Source organism: Lottia gigantea (genome assembly GCF_000327385.1).
Source record: "Lottia gigantea unplaced genomic scaffold LOTGIsca_8, whole genome shotgun sequence".
Lineage (NCBI taxonomy): Eukaryota > Metazoa > Mollusca > Gastropoda > Lottiidae > Lottia > Lottia gigantea.
In genome coordinates, this window is record NW_008710662.1 from 4763962 (window position 1) to 4788754 (window position 24793).

The 24793-nt window shown below is 31.9% G+C and overlaps 2 protein-coding genes across 2 annotated transcripts; one reads left to right on the forward strand and one right to left on the reverse strand.

The window, feature by feature from the left end:
- Nucleotides 1–2522: 2522 nt before the first annotated feature.
- LOTGIDRAFT_229715 (hypothetical protein) lies at nt 2523–4621 on the forward strand (the record flags this gene model as incomplete). The annotated part of the gene is made up of 3 exons (XM_009067147.1): nt 2523–2709; nt 3073–3192; nt 3608–4621. A coding segment is annotated over exon 3 (939 nt), but the record flags the coding sequence as incomplete, so codon positions are not given.
- A 13925-nt stretch (nt 4622–18546) lies between these two features.
- Nucleotides 18547–20050, reverse strand: LOTGIDRAFT_155613 (hypothetical protein; the record flags this gene model as incomplete). The annotated part of the gene is made up of 2 exons (XM_009067148.1): nt 18547–18579; nt 19394–20050. 2 exons carry the CDS (start codon nt 20048–20050, stop codon nt 18547–18549), a joined length of 690 nt encoding a protein of 229 aa, XP_009065396.1.
- Between the last annotated feature and the right edge of the window lie 4743 nt (nt 20051–24793).

Consider the following 24793-nt stretch of genomic DNA (forward strand, 5'->3'; position numbering starts at 1 on the left):
TTCATTCTACAATTTAATATATCAAAGTTACCTATCACATCTTGATTACTTAGATCATTATCTGAAAGATTTCTAGTTGATTTTTTCGCCAGCTTTTCCTTCAGAGCTGCCAAAGATGACATTCTTTCACATATCTATGTGTACTGTTAAAAATAATAGAATTCTTCTACTGGTACTGATAACTGGTATTACTTTTATCTAGAATGTTGTAAAGTGTTTGTTATTAATCTATAAGCTTATTTAACCAAATAGTACATAGATAGAAAGTATCAACTGCTACTGAAAACTGACAGAATAAATCAGAAGTAATTAATTATTAAGCTTATTAGCTTTATTAATACGTATAAATATATATTGAATATTTATTAAAACACAAAACAAAACACGAGTCATATATAGACACAGCTTTATGGAACAACAATCACTGGTTAAAGTTTTCTGCAACGTTTCGGTGTGATTTGCCCATTGATCATTAGTCAATTCAATGCAAATTTTTTCAATGAAAATATTTGAAAAGGTGCATCTATTTCAAATGTAAAATCATCAAATCTTGCATGAAGACATTTTAAAGCAATGGTATGTGATTGAAATTTGTGTGTATTTGTGTTTGAATATAATAGTCTTTGGCATGAGAGAAAGAATTCAATTCTTGGTCCATTAAGAGTGAAAAGCTTGTGAGACTCATTAAGTTTGATTGATTAACTTGATGGACAATATGTTGGTCATTTACGTTTGCAAGCAGTGGGACTGAGACTCTGCCTGAGTGCACGAGTAAGAATTACAGACAATATTAATTCAAACCTTGTTTGGTAAACAAGTCAATAATGGCCCTTAACAGCGTGTAGTTTAAGCATAAGCTTAAAGACTTTTGTTTTGATCCAACTTTTTCAAATTTTGCTTAAAAGTATTGAAACATTTTGAGTTAGAAGATGACAATAGTCCTGAGTCGATACTTCATACTTCTGACTTCAGACATTTAGCTGAACTCAAAATGATTACACTACTCTCTGACTACACAGTTTTCTGAATTGAAATTTGACTATCATTTTCCTATGAATTGAAATACCAACTATAAAATACTAGTGAGAGTCTTAGATTGTCTTTGGGTTGATGAAAATGATAACCACGGAAAAAAATATACAGTGGTGTAACCTATTTTCGTGGATATAACGAATCAACACCGCATTTCGTCACAGTTAAAAAAACGATGTTTCCTCGAATATTCTACAAAATAATTAAAATTGGTTTCTTTCGATTTTCTTAATGAATCCTTCACTTTGACCCATATTTCATGAGCAACCAACTCGACGACGGCGGCAGAATGCATCACCTATTTTCGTGTACAATGTTTGATCTATAAATATGTCTAGAAAAACACGTTGTATGGATACCAGGTGATAAATCAAGATACATAGCATGATTTATTGCTAAAAGTCACTGAAACAACATAAGAATATGGCCTACTTTGTGTTCCATTGAAATTGTCTGCTGACACGGAATCCGCTAGTTAATCACGTGACTTCATTCGTTGTACTACATTCTAGCAGATGACACATGGAATTCCAATTACCACTTGGGATTATGAGGAAATTTGACTGATAAAAAATGGTGAAAAATTTGGCTGATATTGTACAGAAAACCCATGTTTATCAAAACAAGCAATGAAATGCGGAGGTCATGCGAGGTTGCACATGTAAATTATTAATCATTTCCGGAAATGCACGAAAAATAGGTTAGCACGAAATTAGGTTACTTGACTGTAATCATAAAAATGATTTTACAGAGGGAAATTGGAAAGTGGGTCATTTTCACATGGATTTCCTGGGACAGAAGTATTTCTTTTTTAAATGTAAAATCACTGAACCTCATATTCTATGGATCCGAAGGCATTCTATGACAAATGGCGTACGATTGAAAATTTCATTTTGAATATTTATAAAATGAGAGAAGTAATTCAGAGCTTAATGCAATGTAAACTCAGACAGAAGATGTTTAACTCTCTGTTGACTCTCAAATTTTTGTATTCCAAAAAAATGGTAGATTTAAGCCTATTACAATACATAACGGAAAACAGGATTAGCATTTGAAGTGGGTATGAAGGCCGTTTAGTTCTTACATTGATATTTTTTGCACAAGATAAAGTAAGTTTAAATTATTCTTGTAAACAAAAAATTATTTTGTAAATCCGCGTTTACATTTAACCAGCAAATTTCATTGGACAAAGAGATACATTGCAGAGTAGGCTCCCTTTATCAATAGGTAACCAATAATAACTTTTCACTACGACTAAAACGTAACCAGTACCTAGGAGTACAATGATTGTTCTATTGAAGTTGAAGTTAATATTGCATTGTAATAAACCCTTGGCCTTACCTTGCACTTTACTGCTGTGGATAACTTTTCATGAACTGCAGAGCATTAGCCACTTGAAGTGAAATATTGACTGCGCATAGAATGGCCAACTCAGTCACCCACTACTACACTATAAAATAATATTAATAAGCATGACTATCCCATTATCTCCCCTATTACAATTCCAAGAAATACTATCGATATTCAAGAATATTACAGAAGATAGATTAACCATGGCAAGTTAAGTTTCCGACACAGATATAAGAAAAAATATGCTTGGAGGGCAATGACATTCGTGTATACTTGACCACGGCACAAGACTTGTGTGACAAGATATTATGATAGCCTATTTCATGGGTAAGTACCAATCCAATAGCCCAACCTACATGTCTTGATGCTACTGAATTGAAAGTTAAATACAAGGTAGAGAAAAGTAACATTTCGAAGTCGAATGAGTCATTTCTTTTTATGGAATTTTTGTCTCTAGCTTCGAACCCTGTGTGAAGTTGATTGAAATCTAGGTGAATTGATGCTGATGACACCATTTAGTTTTAATAAGGAAGTTATTAACCACAACAACCACACTTCATCTGAGCTGCTTGTGCTATGAGAATGATTGACAGTGAGAGCTGATGCTGTCTGACAGTAACAGGGTTGGTAAAACTATTGTCAGACATTTAAGATGATGAATTATTTTAGATCTGAACTTTATAATTATAGGCCTATTGTTATTGATGATATCATTATTTAAAATGAATATTCAGCCATTTTTGTTTGTGGTGTGAAATATGTTTTGCAATTAGTTATAAAGTCTCAAGGCTAAGACACTGGAGTACAGAGTTAAGTTCCCAATTATCATTAAGTTTTTATCAGTTATAAAACCCTGCTCTGATCAGAAAAACAGCCACACTGAAATTGGGCCTTAACTCTCATCATCTTTTAACAAAATGATTTCCTTTTGATGAAGAAATGTTCAAATGAATTTGTAGGTTTCACATCTGAGTGCAGTGTGGGGGAGAATTTTGTCTGTCCATCCATAAAGTCTGCATTCCCATTATAATCAGACAACCTCTGTTGACTATATATCAGCCCTTATAAATAAATATTGCTACGTTTTGTCATATTCTCCAATCCACAAAATAATTGAGCATGCAATGTCTCATACTCACTCTACTGGACATATAACTTTTGGCTATCTTGAATATCATAAATAAACAAATACCCGTAGTTATTCTTCAAATTTTTTTTATTTTAGGAATGAATGGAGATTGTTATTTCAGCATTTATTGTTCAACATTCTTATGGTTTGCATAACAAAATGTAAACATTATGGAGGGTTTTGCACAACAATATACCACATCTGATGAGGCTTATGTTCAAAGAAGACCTGTTTCGACTTCCAATGTTTTTGATATTGTGGAGCATAAACGGAAAAGATTTTCAAAGTCCAGAGACATATTTTCAATAGAGGAAGCCAATGATAAAAAAGCTAGAAAGCGACTAGTTGTTCAGCGTAGTTTAAGTTTACCGGATGTTGTTCCTAGTACCAGTCCTGTTTTTTATGAATTCCCTTCCTCTCCAGACATTCTGTGTCAAGGTGACCTAAAGGAAGAGAAGAAACTTGAAATCGAAGGACCTGTATATAAACCAAGACCAAAGTCTGTTTCATTTGTTGACGAATCTCACAAAAATATTTCTGACCATGGAAAAGAACTAAGGCAGCAACTACGTAGGAAGAAATCATCATCATGTGGATATTGGACAGGCGGCTCGAATGAATCTGATTATAGTGTAGATGTTGTAACTAGTAGTGAGAAGAGTCAAGATGTCATAACCCAAAGTGTTGACAAGGGTCTGCCATTGACTGGTAATAATGAAGTTTCAACTAAACCAATCTCTGATGGCATACCAACTATAAGTCTGTTTGTTTTCAATAGTACAAGTAATGGAAGTGTATATATCAATGAAGAGATTTTCAACCAACTCAAAAGCTATGATACTGGTTTAGCACCAACTTCCCGAACACCTCAATCAACAGAATCTGTGTCTCCTTTATCACAGTTTTGTTATGACAAGTTAACAGAAGAGAAGAATGAATCTGTTACTGAAAATAAATTAAATCAGCCATCTGTACTAGATAATAGGAGAGAAGAAGGGAAGTTAAAAAAGGAGCTTTATCATGGAGAATTTGAGAGACAGATGCTGTCAAATAAAGTCTCAGTTGAAAAGATCTTCTCATTTTCTGAAAGTACAACACCATCTCCTCATGGTAAGATTTTCATAGTTATTTTAATTTCCCTATGATGATCATTGATCATCTCAAAGAACATTTCAAATCAACAGTTTATTTAAAGCACAGAAATAATTCAGGTGAAAATTGTAATTTTATTTGCAGATAATGTTAATACCTGTTCAAAGCGTAATAATGATCTGCATATACCAGCCTTACCACAGGTAATGTTTTTAATTATTTGAAATAATGTATATTCAGTATGAAAAAAGTTTGTTATCAAGTATGCTGAAAGTAGGCCCTAATAGTACTAACGCAGCCTAACGAACATTCATTGGCATTTCTCTTCCTTGAAATAGCAAATTTTATAAATTTTTCAGAGAGGCTTAGGCTAAAAAAAAGTCAGCACAATACATGTAGAAATATCTTATGTGTTTTTAAGTGTAATAACTGTACCATCTAGATATTTCAGCCTAAGTCATTGGATATGATTGATAAAAGAGAATATTTACATGACCCTAGCTTACCAGACACTATAGAGAAATATTGTAATTGTTATAATAAGACTTTATGTTGTGACAAAACCTGTAATGAGGTAAGCTCTATCATTACAGGCATGTGTTATCTTATTTATACGCAATACATATGTTAATTACATGTTACACATTAATTGAATACTGTTGGTACTATCTTCCTCCATTGTAATCTTACAAGACTTTTACTGCAGTCATGTACGGTACGACAGTGTCAAATTGTGGTATAGCAAAACCCAAAGAGGCTGTTTTTTGCTCTATTTAGTGTTTATATTATATATTATTTATTATGTCCTTCATTGATTATAAATTATTTATTTTTTGTATTATTCCTATTGATTGCCTTATCATTTGTATTATTATGTCCTATATTGTTTAGATACAAAGTGCTATAGAAGAGTTAAGATCATGTATTGACAATCAGCTTATACCAACTTCAATATTTACATGTCAGATATTACATGCTTTAACAAAACATAGTCTACAATGTAAACAAGATATCTGTCCTGTTCCATGGTGTAATGTTCTCAATACTGTGTAAGTATTTTATTGATAGTTATTGAGCAAGTAATATGTTGTTATGTTTTCAATACTGTGTAAGTATAATACTGTGTAAGCATTTTATTGATAGTCACTAAGCAAGTGATATGCAGTAATGTTCTCAATACTGTGTAAGTGTTTTATTGATAGTTACTGGGCAAGTAATATGTTGTTATGTTCTTAATACTGTGTAAGTATTTTATTGATAGTCACTGGGCAAGTAACATGGTGTAATGTTCTCAATTTTGTGTAAGTATTTTATTGATAGTTACTGGGCAAGTAACATGGTGTAATGTTCTCAATCCTGTGTAAGTATTTTATTGATAGACACTGGGCAAGTGATATGGTGTAATGTTCTCAATACTGTGTAAGCGTTTTCTTGATAGTTACTATGCAAGTAATATGCTGTTATGTTCTCAATACTGTGTAAGTATTTTATTGATAGTTACTGGGCAAGTAACACGGTGAAATGTTCTCAATACTGTGTAAGTATAATACTATGTAAGCATTTTATTGATAGTCACTGGGCAAGTAACATGGTGTAATGTTCTCAATTTTGTGTAAGTATTTTATTGATAGTTACTGGGCAAGTAACATGGTGTAATGTTCTCAATACTGTGTAAGTATTTTATTGATAGACACTGGGCAAGTAATATGTTGTAATGTTCTCAATACTGTGGAGGTATTTTATTGATAGACACTGGGCAATTGATATGATGTAATGTTCTCAATACTGTGTAAGTATTTTATTGATAGTACTGGGCAAGTGATATGCTGTTATGTTCTCAATACTGTGTAAGCGTTTTCTTGATAGTTACTAGGCAAATGATATGCTGTTATGTTCTCAATACTGTGTAAGTGTTTATTGATAGTCACTAAGCAAGTGATATGCAGTTATGTTCTCAATACTGTGTAAGGTTTTTCTTTATAGTCACTAAGAAAGTGATATGAAGTTATGCTCTCAATACTGTGTAAGTGTTTTCTTGATAGTTACTGGGCAAGTGATATGCAGTAATGTTCTCAGTACTGTGTAAGTGTTTTATTGATAGTTACTGGGCAAGTAATATGTTGTTATGTTCTTAATACTGTGTAAGCGTTTTCTTGATAGTCACTAGGCAAGTAATATACTGTTATGTTCTTAATACTGTGTAAGTATTTTATTGATAGTCACTAGGCAAATGATATGCTGTTATGATCTCAATACTGTGTAAGTGTTTATTGATAGTCACTAAGCAAGTGATATGCTGTAATGTTCTCTGTACTGTGTAAGTGTTTTCTTGATAGTTACTGAGCAAGTGATATGCAGTAATGTTCTCAATACTGTGTAAGTGTTTTCTTGATAGTTACTGGGTATGTGATATGGTGTAATGTTCTCAATACAGTGGTAAGTGTTTTCTTGATAGTTACTTAGCAAGTGAGATGGTGTAATGTTCTCAATACTGTGTAAGTGTTTATTGATAGTCACTAAGCAAGTGATATGCTGTAATGTTCTCCATACTGTGTAAGTGTTTATTGATAGTCACTAAGCAAGTGATATGCTGTAATGATCTCTATACTGTGTAAGTGTTTTCTTGATAGTTACTGAGCAAGTGATATGCAGTAATGTTCTCAATACTGTGTATGTGTTTTCTTGATAGTTACTGGGCATGTGATATGCTGTAATGTTCTCAATACAGTGTAAATGTTTTCTTGATAGTTACTGAGCAAGTGATATGCAGTAATGTTCTCAATACTGTGTAAGTGTTTTCTTGATAGTTACTGAGCAAGTGATATGCTGTAATGTTCTCAATACAGTGTAAGTGTTTTCTTGATAGTTACTGGGCAGTACTGTTTTAGTAAGATTAAGATTAGATTAGTGCTCATTAGGTATACTGCTCCTTTAATTGATAGTCACAGGACCAGCTCCACATTTTGATCTCAGATGTAAAGGTTTGAAATTTGAGGGATTTTTCGTTAAAAAAACCTACATTTTTGGAAGTTAAAAACCATTCCAAAATAAATAAATACTCAATTTAAAACATAGATTTAATTTATTGTAGGAAAGAATGGAGTATAAAACATGCTGTTACTGTATTAAGTGATTATGAAAGTACATTAACAGGCTGTAAAGAGTTGACAGAATATACTCAGGTGGGGGCATTAACTTCATTCCAAACATAGATATGGAATACAATATACATAAGTGAATTTGATAAGGATTTGGCGAAGAACATAATATACATATTGGTTGTGAAAAGATCTCATAATCTAAACAATTTTAAATCAAAGCGCAACTGATTACATCTGATAACATTATCGTGGAAACCTAGCATTAGAGACAATACAGTTTATTGTATTCTTCAGATTTGTGCAGGATACAAGTATGGTTATAAAGAAGGCATAGATTGGTTATCATTAATGGCTTTAAATAAAAAGAAAAATGTTATTATTGCTGAAAGCTTGAGGAAGACAGACACGAGATTGGTGATCAAAAAGGTAATATAACAAAGACTTTTTATATGCGCACATCATAATGTGGTGATTCCAAAAAGAAAAAACAGGCAGCAATAACGAATCACAGAAGACTTTTTGATGGGATCACCAATACCACTAGTAGTACAGTGATTCATTTGATGTATACTGAACTTGGTGTAATAAATAATAAAAACTTGACATCAAATACCATCCTTTAATACCCAACATTTCGTCAAAAAAGTTTTGACTTCATCAGGGGAAGAAACAAACATTTGTAGGTTTTTTCTTCCCCTGATGAAGTCAAAACTTTTTTGACGAAACGTTGGGTATTAAAGGATGGTATTTGATGTCAAGTTTTTATTATTTATTACACATTATAATGTGGTCGTATATTATTGTTGCCCCTGTCCGTCCATCCACATTTGGTTTGTAAATGCAATAGAGACAACAGTTTTTATCTGATTTGAATGAAATTTGGTGTGATCATTTATAGTAATGAGATCTTGGACATGTTCGAAATTGACGATCTTTCGATGAATGGGTTTTGAGTTATTGCCCTTGTCTTATGAAAAACTCGTCAAAATTTGGTTGTGAACACAATAGAGACTACAGTTTTCATCCAATTTAAATGAAATTTGGTGTGAATATTTATAATGATAAGAGCTTGGACAAATTTGAATTTAGCTATCTTTCAATGAACAGTTTTGAGTTATTGCCCTTGACTTATGAAAAACACGTCAAAATTTGTTTGTGAAAACAATACAGACTACAGTTTTCATCCAATTTAAATGAAATTTGGTTTGATCAGTTATAGTAATGAGATCTTGGACAAGTTTGAATGTGATAATCTTTAGATGAACAGTGACAGTTTATGTCAGAATTTTATTATAATGTGTGTTTGCTTAAATCAACAATATCTTGCACAAATTAGATTTCTGGTATGATTTGACACAGATTGGTGACCGCCCTTGATATACTGAAAATGTATGAGGAAAGTGGGTGTATCTTGCTTGGCAACTACTTGATATAAGACATGAAAACAATTTGTAATTTTGGAAGGATTGTTATAGTTTTTGCAGTACTATTTCAAGGCAATATTATAATCATGAGAGACTCAATATTGTCAATATATGATATTTTTAATATTTGACTGATTATATTTTTATTGCAGACCAATTTAAATGATTATCATCAACAGTTGAGTGTGTACAAACAAATAAGAAAATTTATTTCACCTTATATTGTACAACATTATTGGGCATGTGAATGTGATAATACAGATTTATTGATATGTACAAGATTTATTAGTGGTATGTGCATATTTTTTTCACAAGATACAACACATGTAAGCTTAAAGATGGGTTCCCTTATTTTCATTTCTGAAAATGAAAATGCTAATAGTTATATGACTAATGACTTGCAAAAACACCTGTTTGTCTCATATGTCCATAATTAATTCATTATTAGCTAAATTAGAGGAAAATTACCTGCAGAATTCCAATGAGTGACTTTTAAAAAAAGGTCACAAAGTTTTTTTTTGTTTATCCAGACTGTACATACATAGACATTTATGATTGGTTAAAACTCTTAATCTCATGCAATAAGAACATGATGATATGTAAGAATACATGATAATTCATTAGAAACACCAATTAATCTAATAGTTTGCTTAATTAGACACTAAAAAATAAGGAAACCCATCTTTAAATGTAATTTATAGTTTTACAAAAGAAGTCAAACAATTTTGATACAGGATATATCCGCTAAATTACTATTGCCTACTGTGATACCATCTTCACAATAGCAAGCTATTACAAACATACCTTGACTCCAATAGCCAAATTTCACAGTCACAAAAGTTTGTAAATGCAGTTATTTTATTGAATTATAAGCTGGCGAATATGTCCAATTATGTTTACAGTCTTTCTGTCCAGGGGTCTGATTGGTTGTATTTGCTAGCATATAATCCAATCTAATCACTACATTCTGTGTTACAATAAAGGTGGCTATTGCAGCCACATTATAAGGCAAAGATTGTAATAGCTTGACATTGTGAAGATAACTGAATGCAAGGTTATCAAAAATATAAAAAAAACCTTGAATAGTTAAAAAAAAGTTGAATAGCTATACAAAATAGTAAAGGAATTATTTTTCCTTTCTGTTTTTTGAATGAAATTGTTGATTTGTCTAGGAATTCCATTCAATGAAATACTACTTAAAATACCAGACAATGAAAAAGATATATGTCTATGGATGTGTCACATATTAACTGGAGTTCTACACTTACATAAATTTGATATTATATATCTGAAATGGACTAGTAAGTATTTGTTATATTTTATACAACCATTCAAAAAATAAAGAAAATATGTGCCGAATTAGAAGACACATTAAAAAGGTTTAATTGAAAAAACAGTTAGATCTTTGTGAATCTTTCATAAAACAATGTAATTGTCACAATTTTTTTTCGTCCATATGTCCACAATTTGCTTGTGCTCAGTCATCAGGTTATTATTTTCTAACTGCACATTTTGCTTTCATTTTGATTGTATCTCATGTGGACATACTCTAAGCTATGTAACAAAGTTATTACACCCTATTATTGATATGATATTCACATGGAACATAATCTTGTTAGAAGCATATATTTTACAAAACCGAAGTGGATGATTTATAACCTGGCTTAGTAGCCTATTATATTTTGTTTGTTTATATTTAGTGTCAATGGCTCAACTATCATAAGGACTGGTTGAACCAATTCCACGTTTCCCCCATCACCAGAAACAAATGTAGGAGAACATATGTGAAAAAAATATTAACTGCACTTACTTAGGTCCAGTGGCCCGCTTTCATCTAGTTGAGCCAGTTTATTGTTTATAATTATTATTAATGTTTATTGTTTTTCAGGTAAAAATATGATAATGGTCAATGACTATCCTAATGATTGTTTAAAGATTACAGATTTATCATGTTCAGTTTTATCATCACATAGACAGATGGAATATCACGAAATCAAACAACTCTTACCACCTACTATAGTCCCTCCAGAGGTAGTACTCTTAATTTACCATTCACATTGATTTACCTGAGCTTAAAATGTTCATGCATGATTTATATAATAAGCTGATAGAGCTCAATGTCACCTATGTGAGACATGTTTCAGAATTGAAATCTAAGTACGTGTAGTTCATTTCAACAAGAAATGCTCTTTATCTCCTTTATTGTTATTCTTTCAAATCAGAAAAAGATATAAATGTAACTGTCATGATAAATTTAATCAAAAACTTAGAATATTGTCATAAGATTTGAACGACATTTAGAAGTTTACCCCCACTACTTCATTTCATCATCTGATAACAACACGTGAAAATTGTGCTGAAACGTTATGTGCTTTGTTATTAAAGAAGTGAGTTATACCATAATATACCCCTTGTGTTTTTTAGTTATAGAATAATGTCAAAACGTTTTTCCACACTTAAAATATATTTTAAAGATGGGTTCCCTTATTGCTAATACTAATACCATGAGAAAGTAGAGGTGATCTAATGACTTGGAAAATACCAATTTGTCTCACATGTCCATAAATTGACATATATGATTGGTTAAAACCCTAAATTATGTGCAATAAGAATATAATGATATGATTAAGATGACATGATAATTTATTAGAAACACCAATTATTAATCAATTAGTTTGCTTAATTTGACACTGAAAAATAAAAAAACACATCTTTGATGATATTTTTATAATAAATATCAGTTTGTAAGTTGGTTGTTAACTTGAGTTTAAACAACACTAAATCCCATCAATGCAATGCCATTTCAAAAATATTTTAAAAAAAAAAAGATTTTGAAAACAATCCAAAGCCATAGCTAAGTGTTGTCAATGAATCATTTCAGATCGATGATAATTGTGCTGAAATCAATGAAAAGTCAGACAGCTGGGGTTGCGCTTGTTTATTGTATGAACTTTGTATGTCATTTCCTGTCTTTCATCATTTGTATCATCTAAAGAAAGATCAAATGTGGAAAGAAGTAAGTTTTCAAAACTCTGGTCAGAATCTTCCATTTTAAAGCTACGTCTGCAAGGTCTGGTATCAATGTGGTACTGATTATTGATACAGTAAATTGAAGTAACTAATTGTTCCCTTATGTAAAGACCTATAACACACATTTGCTTCCTCTTTTTTCTACTACATCAAGTATCCAGTGCCTTTAACCACACACCACCTCACTATACCATTTGTATGTTAACACCAGTCTAATAACAGTCAGTTGTTATTTAAGTAGATACAACAAGACTGATTATTATGTTCTTAATGATTATAAAACTGAAATTAATTGAACCGTTTATTTTCAGATGAAATCAGGGCCAATGCCAGATCTACCAAAAATGTGGAAAAAATATCAGCCAATATTGGACTTACTTTGGCAAGTAAGTATTGTAGAATGTGTTTACGTTGTGATGCTTAAAAAATAGAAATGTTATTAGTGTACAAAAAAGGCTAGATCTGTCTATAAATTTCACCTATTGGTATCTTTTGAGATAAAGTTATGAAATTATCTCTTTTGGTCCACATACCTTCTCAAATAAGAAATTAACATTGTGTGCTAATGGGAGAGGTTCGCCATGGGTTTGACCAGTCACAGTCTAATTAAAATAAGACTAACCTTTCGTTTCATTTTTTATTAGTTTTTTATTTTTAATACAGCTACTTTTGAACGTTCGGCGTTGATCAGGTTAGAGGTTAATTTGACAATCTTTTAAGAGTGTCTTCATTAGACCCTTACTGAAGTGGCTATATTAAAAATAAAAGTTAATAATTTTAATTAGACTGGACTAATCGTATCTTAGTCTCAGAGGGAATTGTCATTTAGCTAAGCCAATCAGTAATTGTGTTCACAAATCCATGTGTGTCCAGAGTTATCCGCGTTTGAAGTTAAAAAGATGACTCGTCTTTTTTGAGACTCTGCCAAATATAGAAATATAATTTCAAATTCTCATTTTAACTATTTTTGAAGGAATTATGTGATTTTATATTTCTAGTAATTATGGATACTACTAACATATTTCTGAGACCTAAATAGCGAACCTGTCCCTTTAAAATCAATTGTATTAAAAGTTATCATTTTATATTTTTAGAAATGTATTGATGATCGAGCCTCAATAGAAACGGTGTTATCAAAATTACATGTCATGTACAAATCATAACAGCTTTTTTGAAAGTAAATTAAAGATACTGTTTTTGCTTTAAGCTCTTAAGTTCATTACTAAACGCTTTTTCAAATTTAAACTCCATTTAAATAAACACTGGCAGTGTTGCTAGCGAGGCATGGCATGGTTATCCTTCCATAACATCTGATGTCAATCTATAACAGGGTTTGTCAATTCGTCAACCCTTTTGGTAAGTTGACATAGCTAATATTAATATAAATCATAGTAGTAACAGGAAGTGCGATATAATTGGAAGAACAGTTGACTGAGTTATAAATCTTAATATTAGTGAGATATAAATGGAAAAACTGTTATTCTGAGATATAAATCATAAAAGTAGTGAGATATAAATGGAAAAACTTTTCCCCGGAGATATAAATTTGTAACAGTAGAGATATAAATGGAAGAACTGTTATTCTAAGATATAAATTGAAAAAGTAGTGAGATATAAATGGAAAAACTTTTCCCTGGAGATATAAATTTTAACAGTAGTGGGATATAAATGGAAGAACTGTGTTGGGTGTACAGAAGAGACTCTCTTATAGAAGCACTGGCCATGGTCACAAGATAAGAACATACTTCTTTTACATCAAATATCAATTTGAGTAATAAAGATTAAATTGAAATGGTACTATAAATGTTTTTGCTGTATGCAAAGAGAAATTACAACAATGTAAATTCTGAAAAGACTGAAATAATACAATGCTTGAGAAATAAATGTAAAATAACAGTAGTTTTATCAAATTAAATAACAATTTTGTGATAAAATTTGAAGAACTGTTGTTCAGAAATATATATCTTAAAGAGTATTATGGTATAATTGGTGGAATCATTGTTCTGAGATATAAATTATAATTTTGAATAATTGAAAGAACTGTTATTGTGCGATATAATAACATAATAGCATGATTAAGTTGTAGGAATTGTTGTCCAGAGATAATGGATTGTGTGGAAGTGTATATAATTAATTAATAATATAATATTAATATAATATATTAATGTTTTGATTGAAAAATGGCAGAATATTCATTCATGTTTGGTAATATAAGACACTGACTTGATTTATTGTGTTTGTAGAAAATTTTATAATTGATATCTCATCTTTATAATGTCAAGCGATTAAGAACTTCTTATAGCTTGACAATAGTTACCTTTATCATTTATCATTAGTAAATCAATAATTTGATTGGAATGTACTCTAGCAAATACAGCCCATCATAAGTCTTGACAGAAAGTCTGTGTCATAATGTTAACAACCAAAACTAACATTGAAGAAAAATGCATCATTATTTCATTCTTTTGATACTTTTTCACCAATTATTTTTTTCAACCCTTTCCTGAGTTAATTCAAAGGGTGTTTTAGTGTGGTAAAAGTTATGTAACCTTAAGATCTCCTTGGGGTTAATGGTAAAGGTGCCCGCACATGGAGAGAAAATGGCAGTATATGACTTAACTACAATAACAACTGCATTCCCTCCTCAGTGACTGAACTATCACTGTAGTAGTCCGCCATTTTAATTGATCATGTGATAGGCGGACGTCAGATATAGTTGAGTTAAAGGCACGTCATGTACGGGGAGTATTGTACGCCAAATTCACACCAATTATGTTTTAAGATATCTAGGGTATTGTTTCATATTCTGTTAATTGTTAATTGTATATCTTTGGGCAAATATATATTTAAGTTGTTTATGTTAATAAAGTATTTATTGCTTTGGAACCTGTTATTTACACAAATACAATTATCTAGATCTGAACTACCCATTTATGTCAAACATAGTTTGGAAAAAACTTAGGTTACTTATAATGTCATTCTTCAAGCTCTTAACTGAGTGTGAAGATATGGTAAACTAGTATTTTCTGTGTCTGTTTTTGATATTGATAGTTATTTTTAAGATTTCTGACTTACTGTCCTATCATTATGTGTAACAGCTGACAGAATGTAATTAGATTACAATAGATAAGTTTATTGCGTTAGTATGTGCATGTACAAAACATAATGCTGTAGCATAGACAAAGATAGCTTGCCAGGTAAGGTAATATACGCCCAATGTTAGCTTTGATTTTGAATAAAAATAATTAGCAGTACAGTAACAATCACCAGTATGAAATATTCTTTAGGGCGATACTGAATAATATTGAGTATGAGTTGTTCTTGAAAATGTGTTCAATTTTTAGCTCGTGAAAACTTTAAAAGGCAAATATTCAATCTTCAATCTAAAACCAAGTTTTGTCAAAATCCAGAAAGAATCATGCCTTTAAGTGTTTAAGAGCTAAATTTGAAAGCGGTTTCAAGAACAAGGGCAATAACTCATACTCAATATTTTTCAATTTTTCTGACTTTCAATAGGGTTCATTCTTGGGAGATTACGAACATTCACACCAAGTTTCATCAAAGTGATCATGTGCTAAAAATTGAACGAGTTTTCAATAGCAAGGGCAATAACTCATACTAAATATTTTTCGATTTTTCTGATTTTCTATAGGGTTTATCCTTGGGTGATAACAAACGCTCATGCCAAGTTTCGTCAAAATCCGTCAAGAATTGTCCCTTCTAGAGTGTTTACAAGCTAAAATTTTAACGCGTTTTCAAGAACAAGGGCAATAACTCATACTAAATATTTTTCAATTTTTCAAAACGGTTTATCCATGGGTGATAACCAACACTCATGCCAAGTTTCGTCAAAATCCGTCATACAGTGGCAATAACCTTAAAACCTTTCATCAGATTATATCCAATTTCGAACTTGACCGAGATTTCATCAATATATATATATGCATACCAGGTTTCATCAAGATTGGAGAAAAACTGTAGTCTCTATCATGCCTTCAAGCCAATTTTGACTTGTTTTTCTAAGTCAAGGGTAATAACTCCTTACCGTTCATCTGATAATTACCAATTTCAACTTAGACTGGGAAACTTTGAAGTTTTATTGGGATCAGATAAAGATAGCTTGCCAGGAAAGTTTAACATACAGCTTTGTTAAATTTCTAGACTCAATAAGGAGCAACATGAACCATAATGATTAATCTGTCAAGTTTCTATTTTAACTCAGAAAAGTACTCCTTACTCAAGATCTTATCACTGATTCCATATTATTCAAATGGAATGACAAATGGAATGACAAATGGACTCTACCAGGCGCATGTACAAATTTGACATTTTAACCTTTTAGTTTAATAAAAACTTATCCAATATATCAAATAATATATATATATGATACCACAAATTTGTATGTGTTAATGCGTTTTGACTTAGTCAAGGGCAACAACTCAACCATTTAACCGTTCAACAAAGAAATCTGAACTGTACAAGATCTCATCAATATATTTGATCGCAACAAATTTCACTTTAAGCAGATGGAAACTGTAGTCTGACGGAGTTAAGGGTAATAACTAAAAAACGTTCATTGAAAATTCATAAAATTCAAACTTGAAGGAGATCTTATCAATTTCATGCTCACACCAAGTTCCATCAAAGTCCATCAAAAATTTTAGATTCTATAGTGCCAACAAACAAATTTTGACATAAATTCAAGGTCAATAACTCCAAAACCGTTCGTCAAAAATCTGTCAAATTGAACTTGGCCGAGATCTTATCAATCCAATTCTCCCAAGTTTCATCAAAATCCATTGAAAATTGTAGCTCCTATTGTTCCCACAAATATATTTTGTCAAAGGGAAAATATGTTTATCGAAAAGTCGTCAAATTCAAACTTGACCTAGATTTTATTAATTCCAATGATCACACCAAGTTTCATCAAAATCAGATGAAAACTGAAGTCTCTATTGTGCCCACAACAAATGTTGACAGACAGACCAACAGCAATGGCAATAAACGACCGCATTTCCATGTAACCGTATAAATATATAACAAAAAGCAACATTGGCATATTATTGAATTGAGACAGAAAGCAATAAAATGTTTATAAAAATTATGAAATTTGAAAACTAGTAAGAGGGCCTACATTCTCTTTAATATCAGATAAAGCTAAACTAGTGTCTTGTCTAATTCTGATAAAGATAGCTTGGCAGAAAAGTTAACATACCACCACTGGTGGTTGTCAGAATGATTTTAGAGTCTTTATTGACTAAAATACAAATTCTCGGTGATGAATTTTGAATCAGTTTGAATTTATTGATATATAAATTTACTGTCAGTTACATATTGGGTTATTATATCATGATCTGTTCACTAAGACGTCATTTGCATAAAACCCTTACTTGATAAGATTAAATACTTCTAAATTCACACTGAAGTGTTTTATTCATATATTTTATTCTTTCACAGAAATGGGATTAAATTATCATGAATTCTGAAAAACTATAATATATATGTATAATTATGTTTCATAAGGCTGCCCAAGCAATAACATATTTCTACTATTGAGGAACTTTATAAGCAAGAAAAACAGGCCCTAATAATAAATATGCAATTTTCTGAAAGTTTTCTGAATTGCAATATGCGTGCACTTTCTTGTGAATTGCCTCTTAGTTACTATTTATAGCTAAACAATATGGTATAACCTATATTATTGATTAAACATTATGGTGTTAACCAATATCGTCTTCATTATTAAATTAGTCAATTATTAATCTCATAATTATAATTAGAATTACATACAAATTAAATATATACAATATAACCTATATAACAGAGATCAAATAAGATACAACCTAAGTAGAGTTAGGCGATGTGAGATTTTTTTTCTCATACCAGTTTTATTTGATGCTATCATATTGCCCAACTCTAACCAAAATTATTTGATGTATGTCCCGGAATATTAATTTAGAACTGATACAAGTCTATAACTCGTTATATACATCTATGTAATAAATATCACCATGTTTATGAGATTTTGACTGGAGAGGGATAATAATTGCTATTTCTTGACATTTAATAATAAATGTAAACCAAGTATGACCTGTAAAACATGTTGTCTTTTACCTCCTTACATTCCAATGTCATTGAAAGTGGACATGAATGACAAAATCAGCTGTCTGCAGAAAGAGTATTCACTTTTAATTGCACATAAAGAGTAGGATTGATCCCAATAGCAAAATACATACAGATATGAAATTCATATCCTCTCAATAAAAAATATAACTTGTTCAAGACCTTTACATAAGCACACCAAGTTTAATCAAAATCTATTGAAAAATCAAAATTAGGGGCGATGGTAGTGATGACCTAAATTTTCATAGGTGTCTAAAAACTACCATTAAATTGTATTATGAAAATAATCCTGATATACCTGAAAAAAAGGTACAAAAATATTCAAGGATGAGTATATATCTCCTAATTCATTGGAATGTTATTCCAATATTTTTTTTGTAACAGTTCTTTATCTATTTTATTAATTTCTTCATGCATAACACACGTTTATATTATTATCCCATGGCAACAGTTAATTCTGTAAATATTTCCTCAGACTGTTGACATGGAGCCTGTTTGAAATACCATTTGACTGCACTGTCACCTTGAATCATTATAATAATGGAAAAGCATGAAAGACTAATGATTTAAGCAATGTTATAATAACACATAATTGTTAAAATCATTCTCATCTTCAACATAAAATTACCATGATGTAATCAAATGAATATTTGACAGTTTAAAAATCAAGAGTAGGCCTACAACTATATTTTTGTTAAAAGGCAGTAGAAACATAAAACAAATTTGAAAAGTATAAGATATAGTTTCAAATACCTCAAAATCCCCAAAATAAAAATTTATACATGTATCATGAATTGACTACAATTTTTGATGGTCTTTTTTTCTTGGCATGTTGCTTTACCTTGCAAACATATTCCAAAAATCTATGTGTTAAGTCAAAATAAGAACTATCCATTTCTTTAAATATATAATTCAAAAAGTAGTAGCTTCTGGCATGTGACTCTGAACATAAAATGCAGCAAAATCATACTTAGGATAGAAATTTTCTATAATGTAGCAATGAAAATGAAACAAAAAAAAAAGAAATCAAATACCCCTTATCACCTATTGATAAAATAATAGTCTACAAAATGGTAAAGAATTTTCAATTACAAGCATCCTAAAGGCTTTACTTCCATCCACCAATTATCAGGATAAAAACTTTTTAAAATTTCAAAGTCACCTTTTGGCACTGGAATTTCTTTATCATAAAACTTGATTTTTGGAAATGGTGCTTCTAGTAAATGGCTCGGAATAGAAAGTTCATTATTACTGGAAAAAAGAAAATTATTCCATCCAATCTGTTTCAATGAAGAGCTACGAAATCGAAAAAACTCTTTATCAAATACATTGATATATCCATTAACTGTCTGATATTTCAATTCATAATGACCCATTTTGGATGAAAAGCTCATTTCTACACCAATATCTTTGAATCTTTTTTGTAACAGTTCTTTATCTATTTTATTAATTTCTTCATACATAACACACATGTCTATATTATTATCCCATGGCAACAGTTTACCAGATCTTAGTACACCCCACAGAGTTCCATAACACACTGCATGGGCTACTCCTAAATTCTGTAATACATCATGCATGATAAAAGTTAACTTCTTTAATTCTGTCAATGTTTCTTCAGACTGTTGACATGGAGCCTTTTTGAAATACCATTTGACTGCACTGTCACCTTGAATCATTATACCCAAAATATTCCAAGATATAACAATAACCAACACAAATATTACAATCTTGATATGTGAACGATAAGTTTTGAACACTGAGGCCATGTTGAAATGCTTGTTTCTGTCTGCTAACTGCATACTATACATCCACCTTCATAAGCCATCTACAAATAGAAATCAATAAACTAGAACATACACAGCTGATTAAGGTTGATATACTGTGGTACACTGAATTTAATGTGAAATTTATTCAGAAACTCAGAGCATTAATAATAATACTACTCTCGAAGTCTTACTAGAATACTACCAATACCTCATAGATTGGAGATAAAACTTGGTCAAAAAATGTATAACCATCAGTTTGACTCATTAGGATATCCAAACGTGTAACTTTTTCATGGATCAAACTCTTTCAAAGAAAATAATAACATAATCAGTGATCATTGCCTAGTTGGTACACATGAAATGTAGCTCAAAGCAAGGAATCCAGAAGACAAATAAAAAAAACCATACCAGTACCAATGTCTTGGACATAAGAAATTTTGCATTTGTTTTAATTTAGACTAAATTTAGCAGATAAAATGAATCCTTATATTCACAAATACCAGTTGCTTTGAGGTAATGATAGTTTTAGAATGACAACCCCATTGCTGAAATGGAAGCTCTGGAAGGATTGTAGACTTTGCAAGTTATTATAAGATCCCAGTGGATAGTTAGCCGTGAACCAGGCAGTTTCTTTTTCACAGGCATTTATTCATGTGCAATAGTACAAAAAAAGAAAAATTTCATCATCTCAACAGCCTTTCTTATTTTACAACTAGGCTCTAGATATAGTTTACCGGTACATGTAAAATCACGTTCATACTATTCATACCGTTTTCTAGCAGGTCTATAGACTACATGTCTAAGACTATAAATTCTCTAAGCAAAAGAATAAGAACAACAAAAATTAAAAAAAGAAGACAAAAACTCTGTTTATATAATTCTACTTACAAGAGAACTAGTTTACTGATCATAATAGGCCTGTATGCCTAGTAAATTTAAAATGCTCTGTGATATTGGTTCTCTGCGGCATCGTTTGATCATATTTGATTTAGTCTTATTTCTAATTTCAGGTTGTCGTAAAGATTAGTCCGAAAACCAAAACAAACACTCTGCCCACACACCAACCAAGTGTTGGTCTTTGGACTAGAATGTCATCTAATATTTCATGACACGTTGATGACTTACATCAAAGAGTTTGCATTAATTTTGTTTTGACCAAAGATTTGAAGGCTTCATATTATGATTATGAATTAGTCCATATTATTCGATAGAGTAGTTGGTCTGTTGGCGTAAGGGACAAACACAACCAATCGAACACAACCATTGGCTATGCTTTACGTTTCCGGTTGATTCGTTCACTTCACATTTTATTTTGGGGCTGAGATCAACTGGGCAGACAATAGCAAAGATCAAGTCCGCAGACGATAGCCAGCAGACAATAAGAAAATTGAACTTTTTGACTCATCCTCGCTATTCAGCCAATCAACGACAGCGACACAAGGAAAATTACCGGATTCCCTCAAGGGACGTAAATCATGTTATAACACATGGTGTCTGCGAACGTAAATTTTCAATGAATAACTGAATAGATGTAATTTGCTTTAATAAGAAAGCCATGGAAAACGTTTATTATTCATTTATCAGGCAATCACAAGATAGGCAGATCATCACAGACTCCTGACTTATTATTTTTCGCGATTACACAAGCATAAGCATCATGCCTACAGACCAAAATAAAAATTCCTATGGAGAAATATTATTACAATACGACAAATGAAAAAAACTTCAGAACCACCCATATTACTGTTTTGCCACTTTTAAACTAGGATAAATATTTAGATAAATGAACATTCTTTAGTTTCTATCTTTAACCGTTATATTATTCAAGGCTCTAAAATCGATGCACCATCGTAATGAACCGTCTTTCTTTCTGATTACCCAATCTACTTATGTCACTTCGAAAACTAGAAGTTGGCGAAAATGAATTAGAATTGATTCTGGTCTAATTTTTTTTTCGAATATCCTCTCAGCATTTCCTATATGATGTCCTTTTTTTTTTATGTCTTGCATGAATCAGAGTCATTTATTACCCGAAATATGGTATATCTGGACTTCCCTAGGGTTGAGGAAACCAACAAACCCTTTTTATTACTAGGATTAGGTTCAGACACGAAATCTCCTTCGATTTGTCTCAAAGTTCTGCTCGACATAAACCTACTGAATTTTGAGGTATTGTTATCCGTTTACTGACTAATACTTCAGATAAATCGTCTTTACTAGCGTATGATCGTAAATCAGCGTTGATTGTGTCGTTGCCGATTTGAACTGAAGGGCGCTCTATATTTATTACACATTTATGATGCGCCAAAAAGTCTAAGCCTAAAATTATGTCATCGTCCATAGCAATCATACACATCCCAATCAAAATATTTGTTACCTATTTTAATTGACATACCTGAAACGCGTCGCGCATAAACAGGTTGGTCTCCTAATCCTGAAAGTTTAATCATTTCTTTAAAAATTAATCGTCCATTATACGTTTTATATTTTCGTTAGCCAATGTAAGCATAGCAGTTCTTTCCTTGTCTTCGAGATCGTCCGGAGTCAGACTGAGAGTGTTCAGTATCCGACTCTGTCCTGTCACCGCGTCTTACACTATAGTACCTGTTACTGGAACGTCTATCGTTATAATGATGAGGTGGTTCACGATCCTGTTCTTGGCTATAGATCTGTCCCGTTCAGACTATCTAGGGAAACTCTGCCTAGCCCCCCTGTATTCGCCGATTGTATTTGAAGTCATTATAAGAGGGAACTTCGCCTTTGTTTCTATCAACATTATTTGCTTTGATTAACTCGGTCAATTTGTCAACGATAGAATCTAGCCGTTTGCCAAGCATTGAATCAAGTTGTTTCCCAAGTACAGAATCAAGTTGTTTCCCAAGTACAGAATCAAATTGTTTCCCAAGTACAGAATCAAGTTGTTTTCCTATCTTTTCGTGTAGAGTATCAAGATTGATCTCACTGGTGTTTTTAGTAGATTCTGTGTCCGATTCGGTCTTAAAATTAACTTGTTGATGTGAAAAGTTCTTGGAGCCAAATAGACTTTACTGGTTTGCTAAAAATAGTCTCATATGTTTCAAAGCGTCTTGAACTGATTTCGGATTCTTTTCCATAGCTTTTTGCGCTGCATCCCTCTCCTTACAACCACGGAGAAAGCATTCAATGGCTATTTGATTTCTAGTTTTACTGCTAGCGTCGATGTATAACCGTCCATGGCCAAAGTTTGAACACGTTGAGCAAATTCCGCAAGAGATTTGGTCTATAGTTGTGTAGCGATTGTAATTCGCGCCTAGCAGAAACAGGTTCTTCCTTCTCGCTAAAACGAATGTTTAATTCCTTCTTCTATACGATAGATCAGAAGAAAGCTTATCTGCGTATTCAAGAGTCGAATTTCTTAAACAGTCCATTAATCGATCTATTCTTTTTGTATTCGACTATTCTTGATGTCGAGCGATTCTCGCGAAATGCAACATAAATGGCTCCTTTAGGGTCGCCGGAGAAGGTTGGCATTTTTGGTTTCTGTGGACTTAGGCTATGCCGTCTTCGTCTATTTCTGTGTCGCCTACGTGTATGGTCCGATTCCATCAGACTTGTCCATGTCGGTATTGTCCGAGTCAGTTTTATTACTGTGGCCTTGAATTTATTGTCAATTTGTTTTACTGGTTTTGACTCGTAACGCTCAAGCTCGATTTTTACGGCGTTTGGCGTATCCTTCAATGTTCTAGGTAGAACATATTTAGAGTCTTGGTTTGTTGTAGTCAATTTACTAGTCATGGTGGGTAAAACTGGTAAATCTACACTAGGTCTTGATTTGTCTTCCATTATGTCCATTCGTTTTTGTACTTGTGCCATTTGTGTCGACAAGGTTACAAACTGTGTAGACATATTTTGAATTTGAACTATACGTTCAGCTATTTTATCTCCTTCAAATCTTATCTGTTTTAATTCTTCCACAGTTGCGGTCTGTATATTAATCGACTTCCCTACTCCGGCAATGTTTATGAAAAACAATGAGAAATGTAAAGTAACTTCTCTGGACAGAGGAAAATGTATATTAATAATAAATAATATGTCTTAAAACAAGGCGCTTGTGAGCTCTATTTTCACTTTTTACGGCAAAAAGAGCGTCGTGCAACCCTATCCTATGTGAAATATAAAGTGCCGATATCCTATTGAGAAAAGTACAAGTGATTGGCTTCTATAAGAAGACCAGTGCAAGAATTAAAATGTACTTTCGGGTCATAGAACTCAATTGAGGACAACGTGCGTATCTAACCTACGTGTTAAACCAAGATAGCTTAAAGCCCTCAAGGTGGAAACTCAATCGAAGTGTAACCGACAGAGTAACCGTCGAATGTATCAAAATAGAAATATGGCTTACAATTAAATCAGCTCAAAATTTCATTAATATAATTCTATAATTCTATAAAATAAATCTAAATAATTAATACAAAATATATCCAACAAAATACAATTTATCCCACTTCTGACACCAACTGTAGCGGAATCGCTACATGGCAGAGGAGTAACTACTCAACTCTGCTGTGGGTAAAGTATGGTGTTGGAAATGCCAAGAAGTAATAAGTTAAACTTTATGTACACTTAAATACAATCAGGTTACATAGACAATTCGGTCGTACATTCAATGCAGCTCCTAAATCTGTTGTGTCGATCTGCAGGTAGGTAGGTATATAGGTAGATGACAAGTTAACGTTCGCTTCCAGCGGATGCTGATATCGCAAA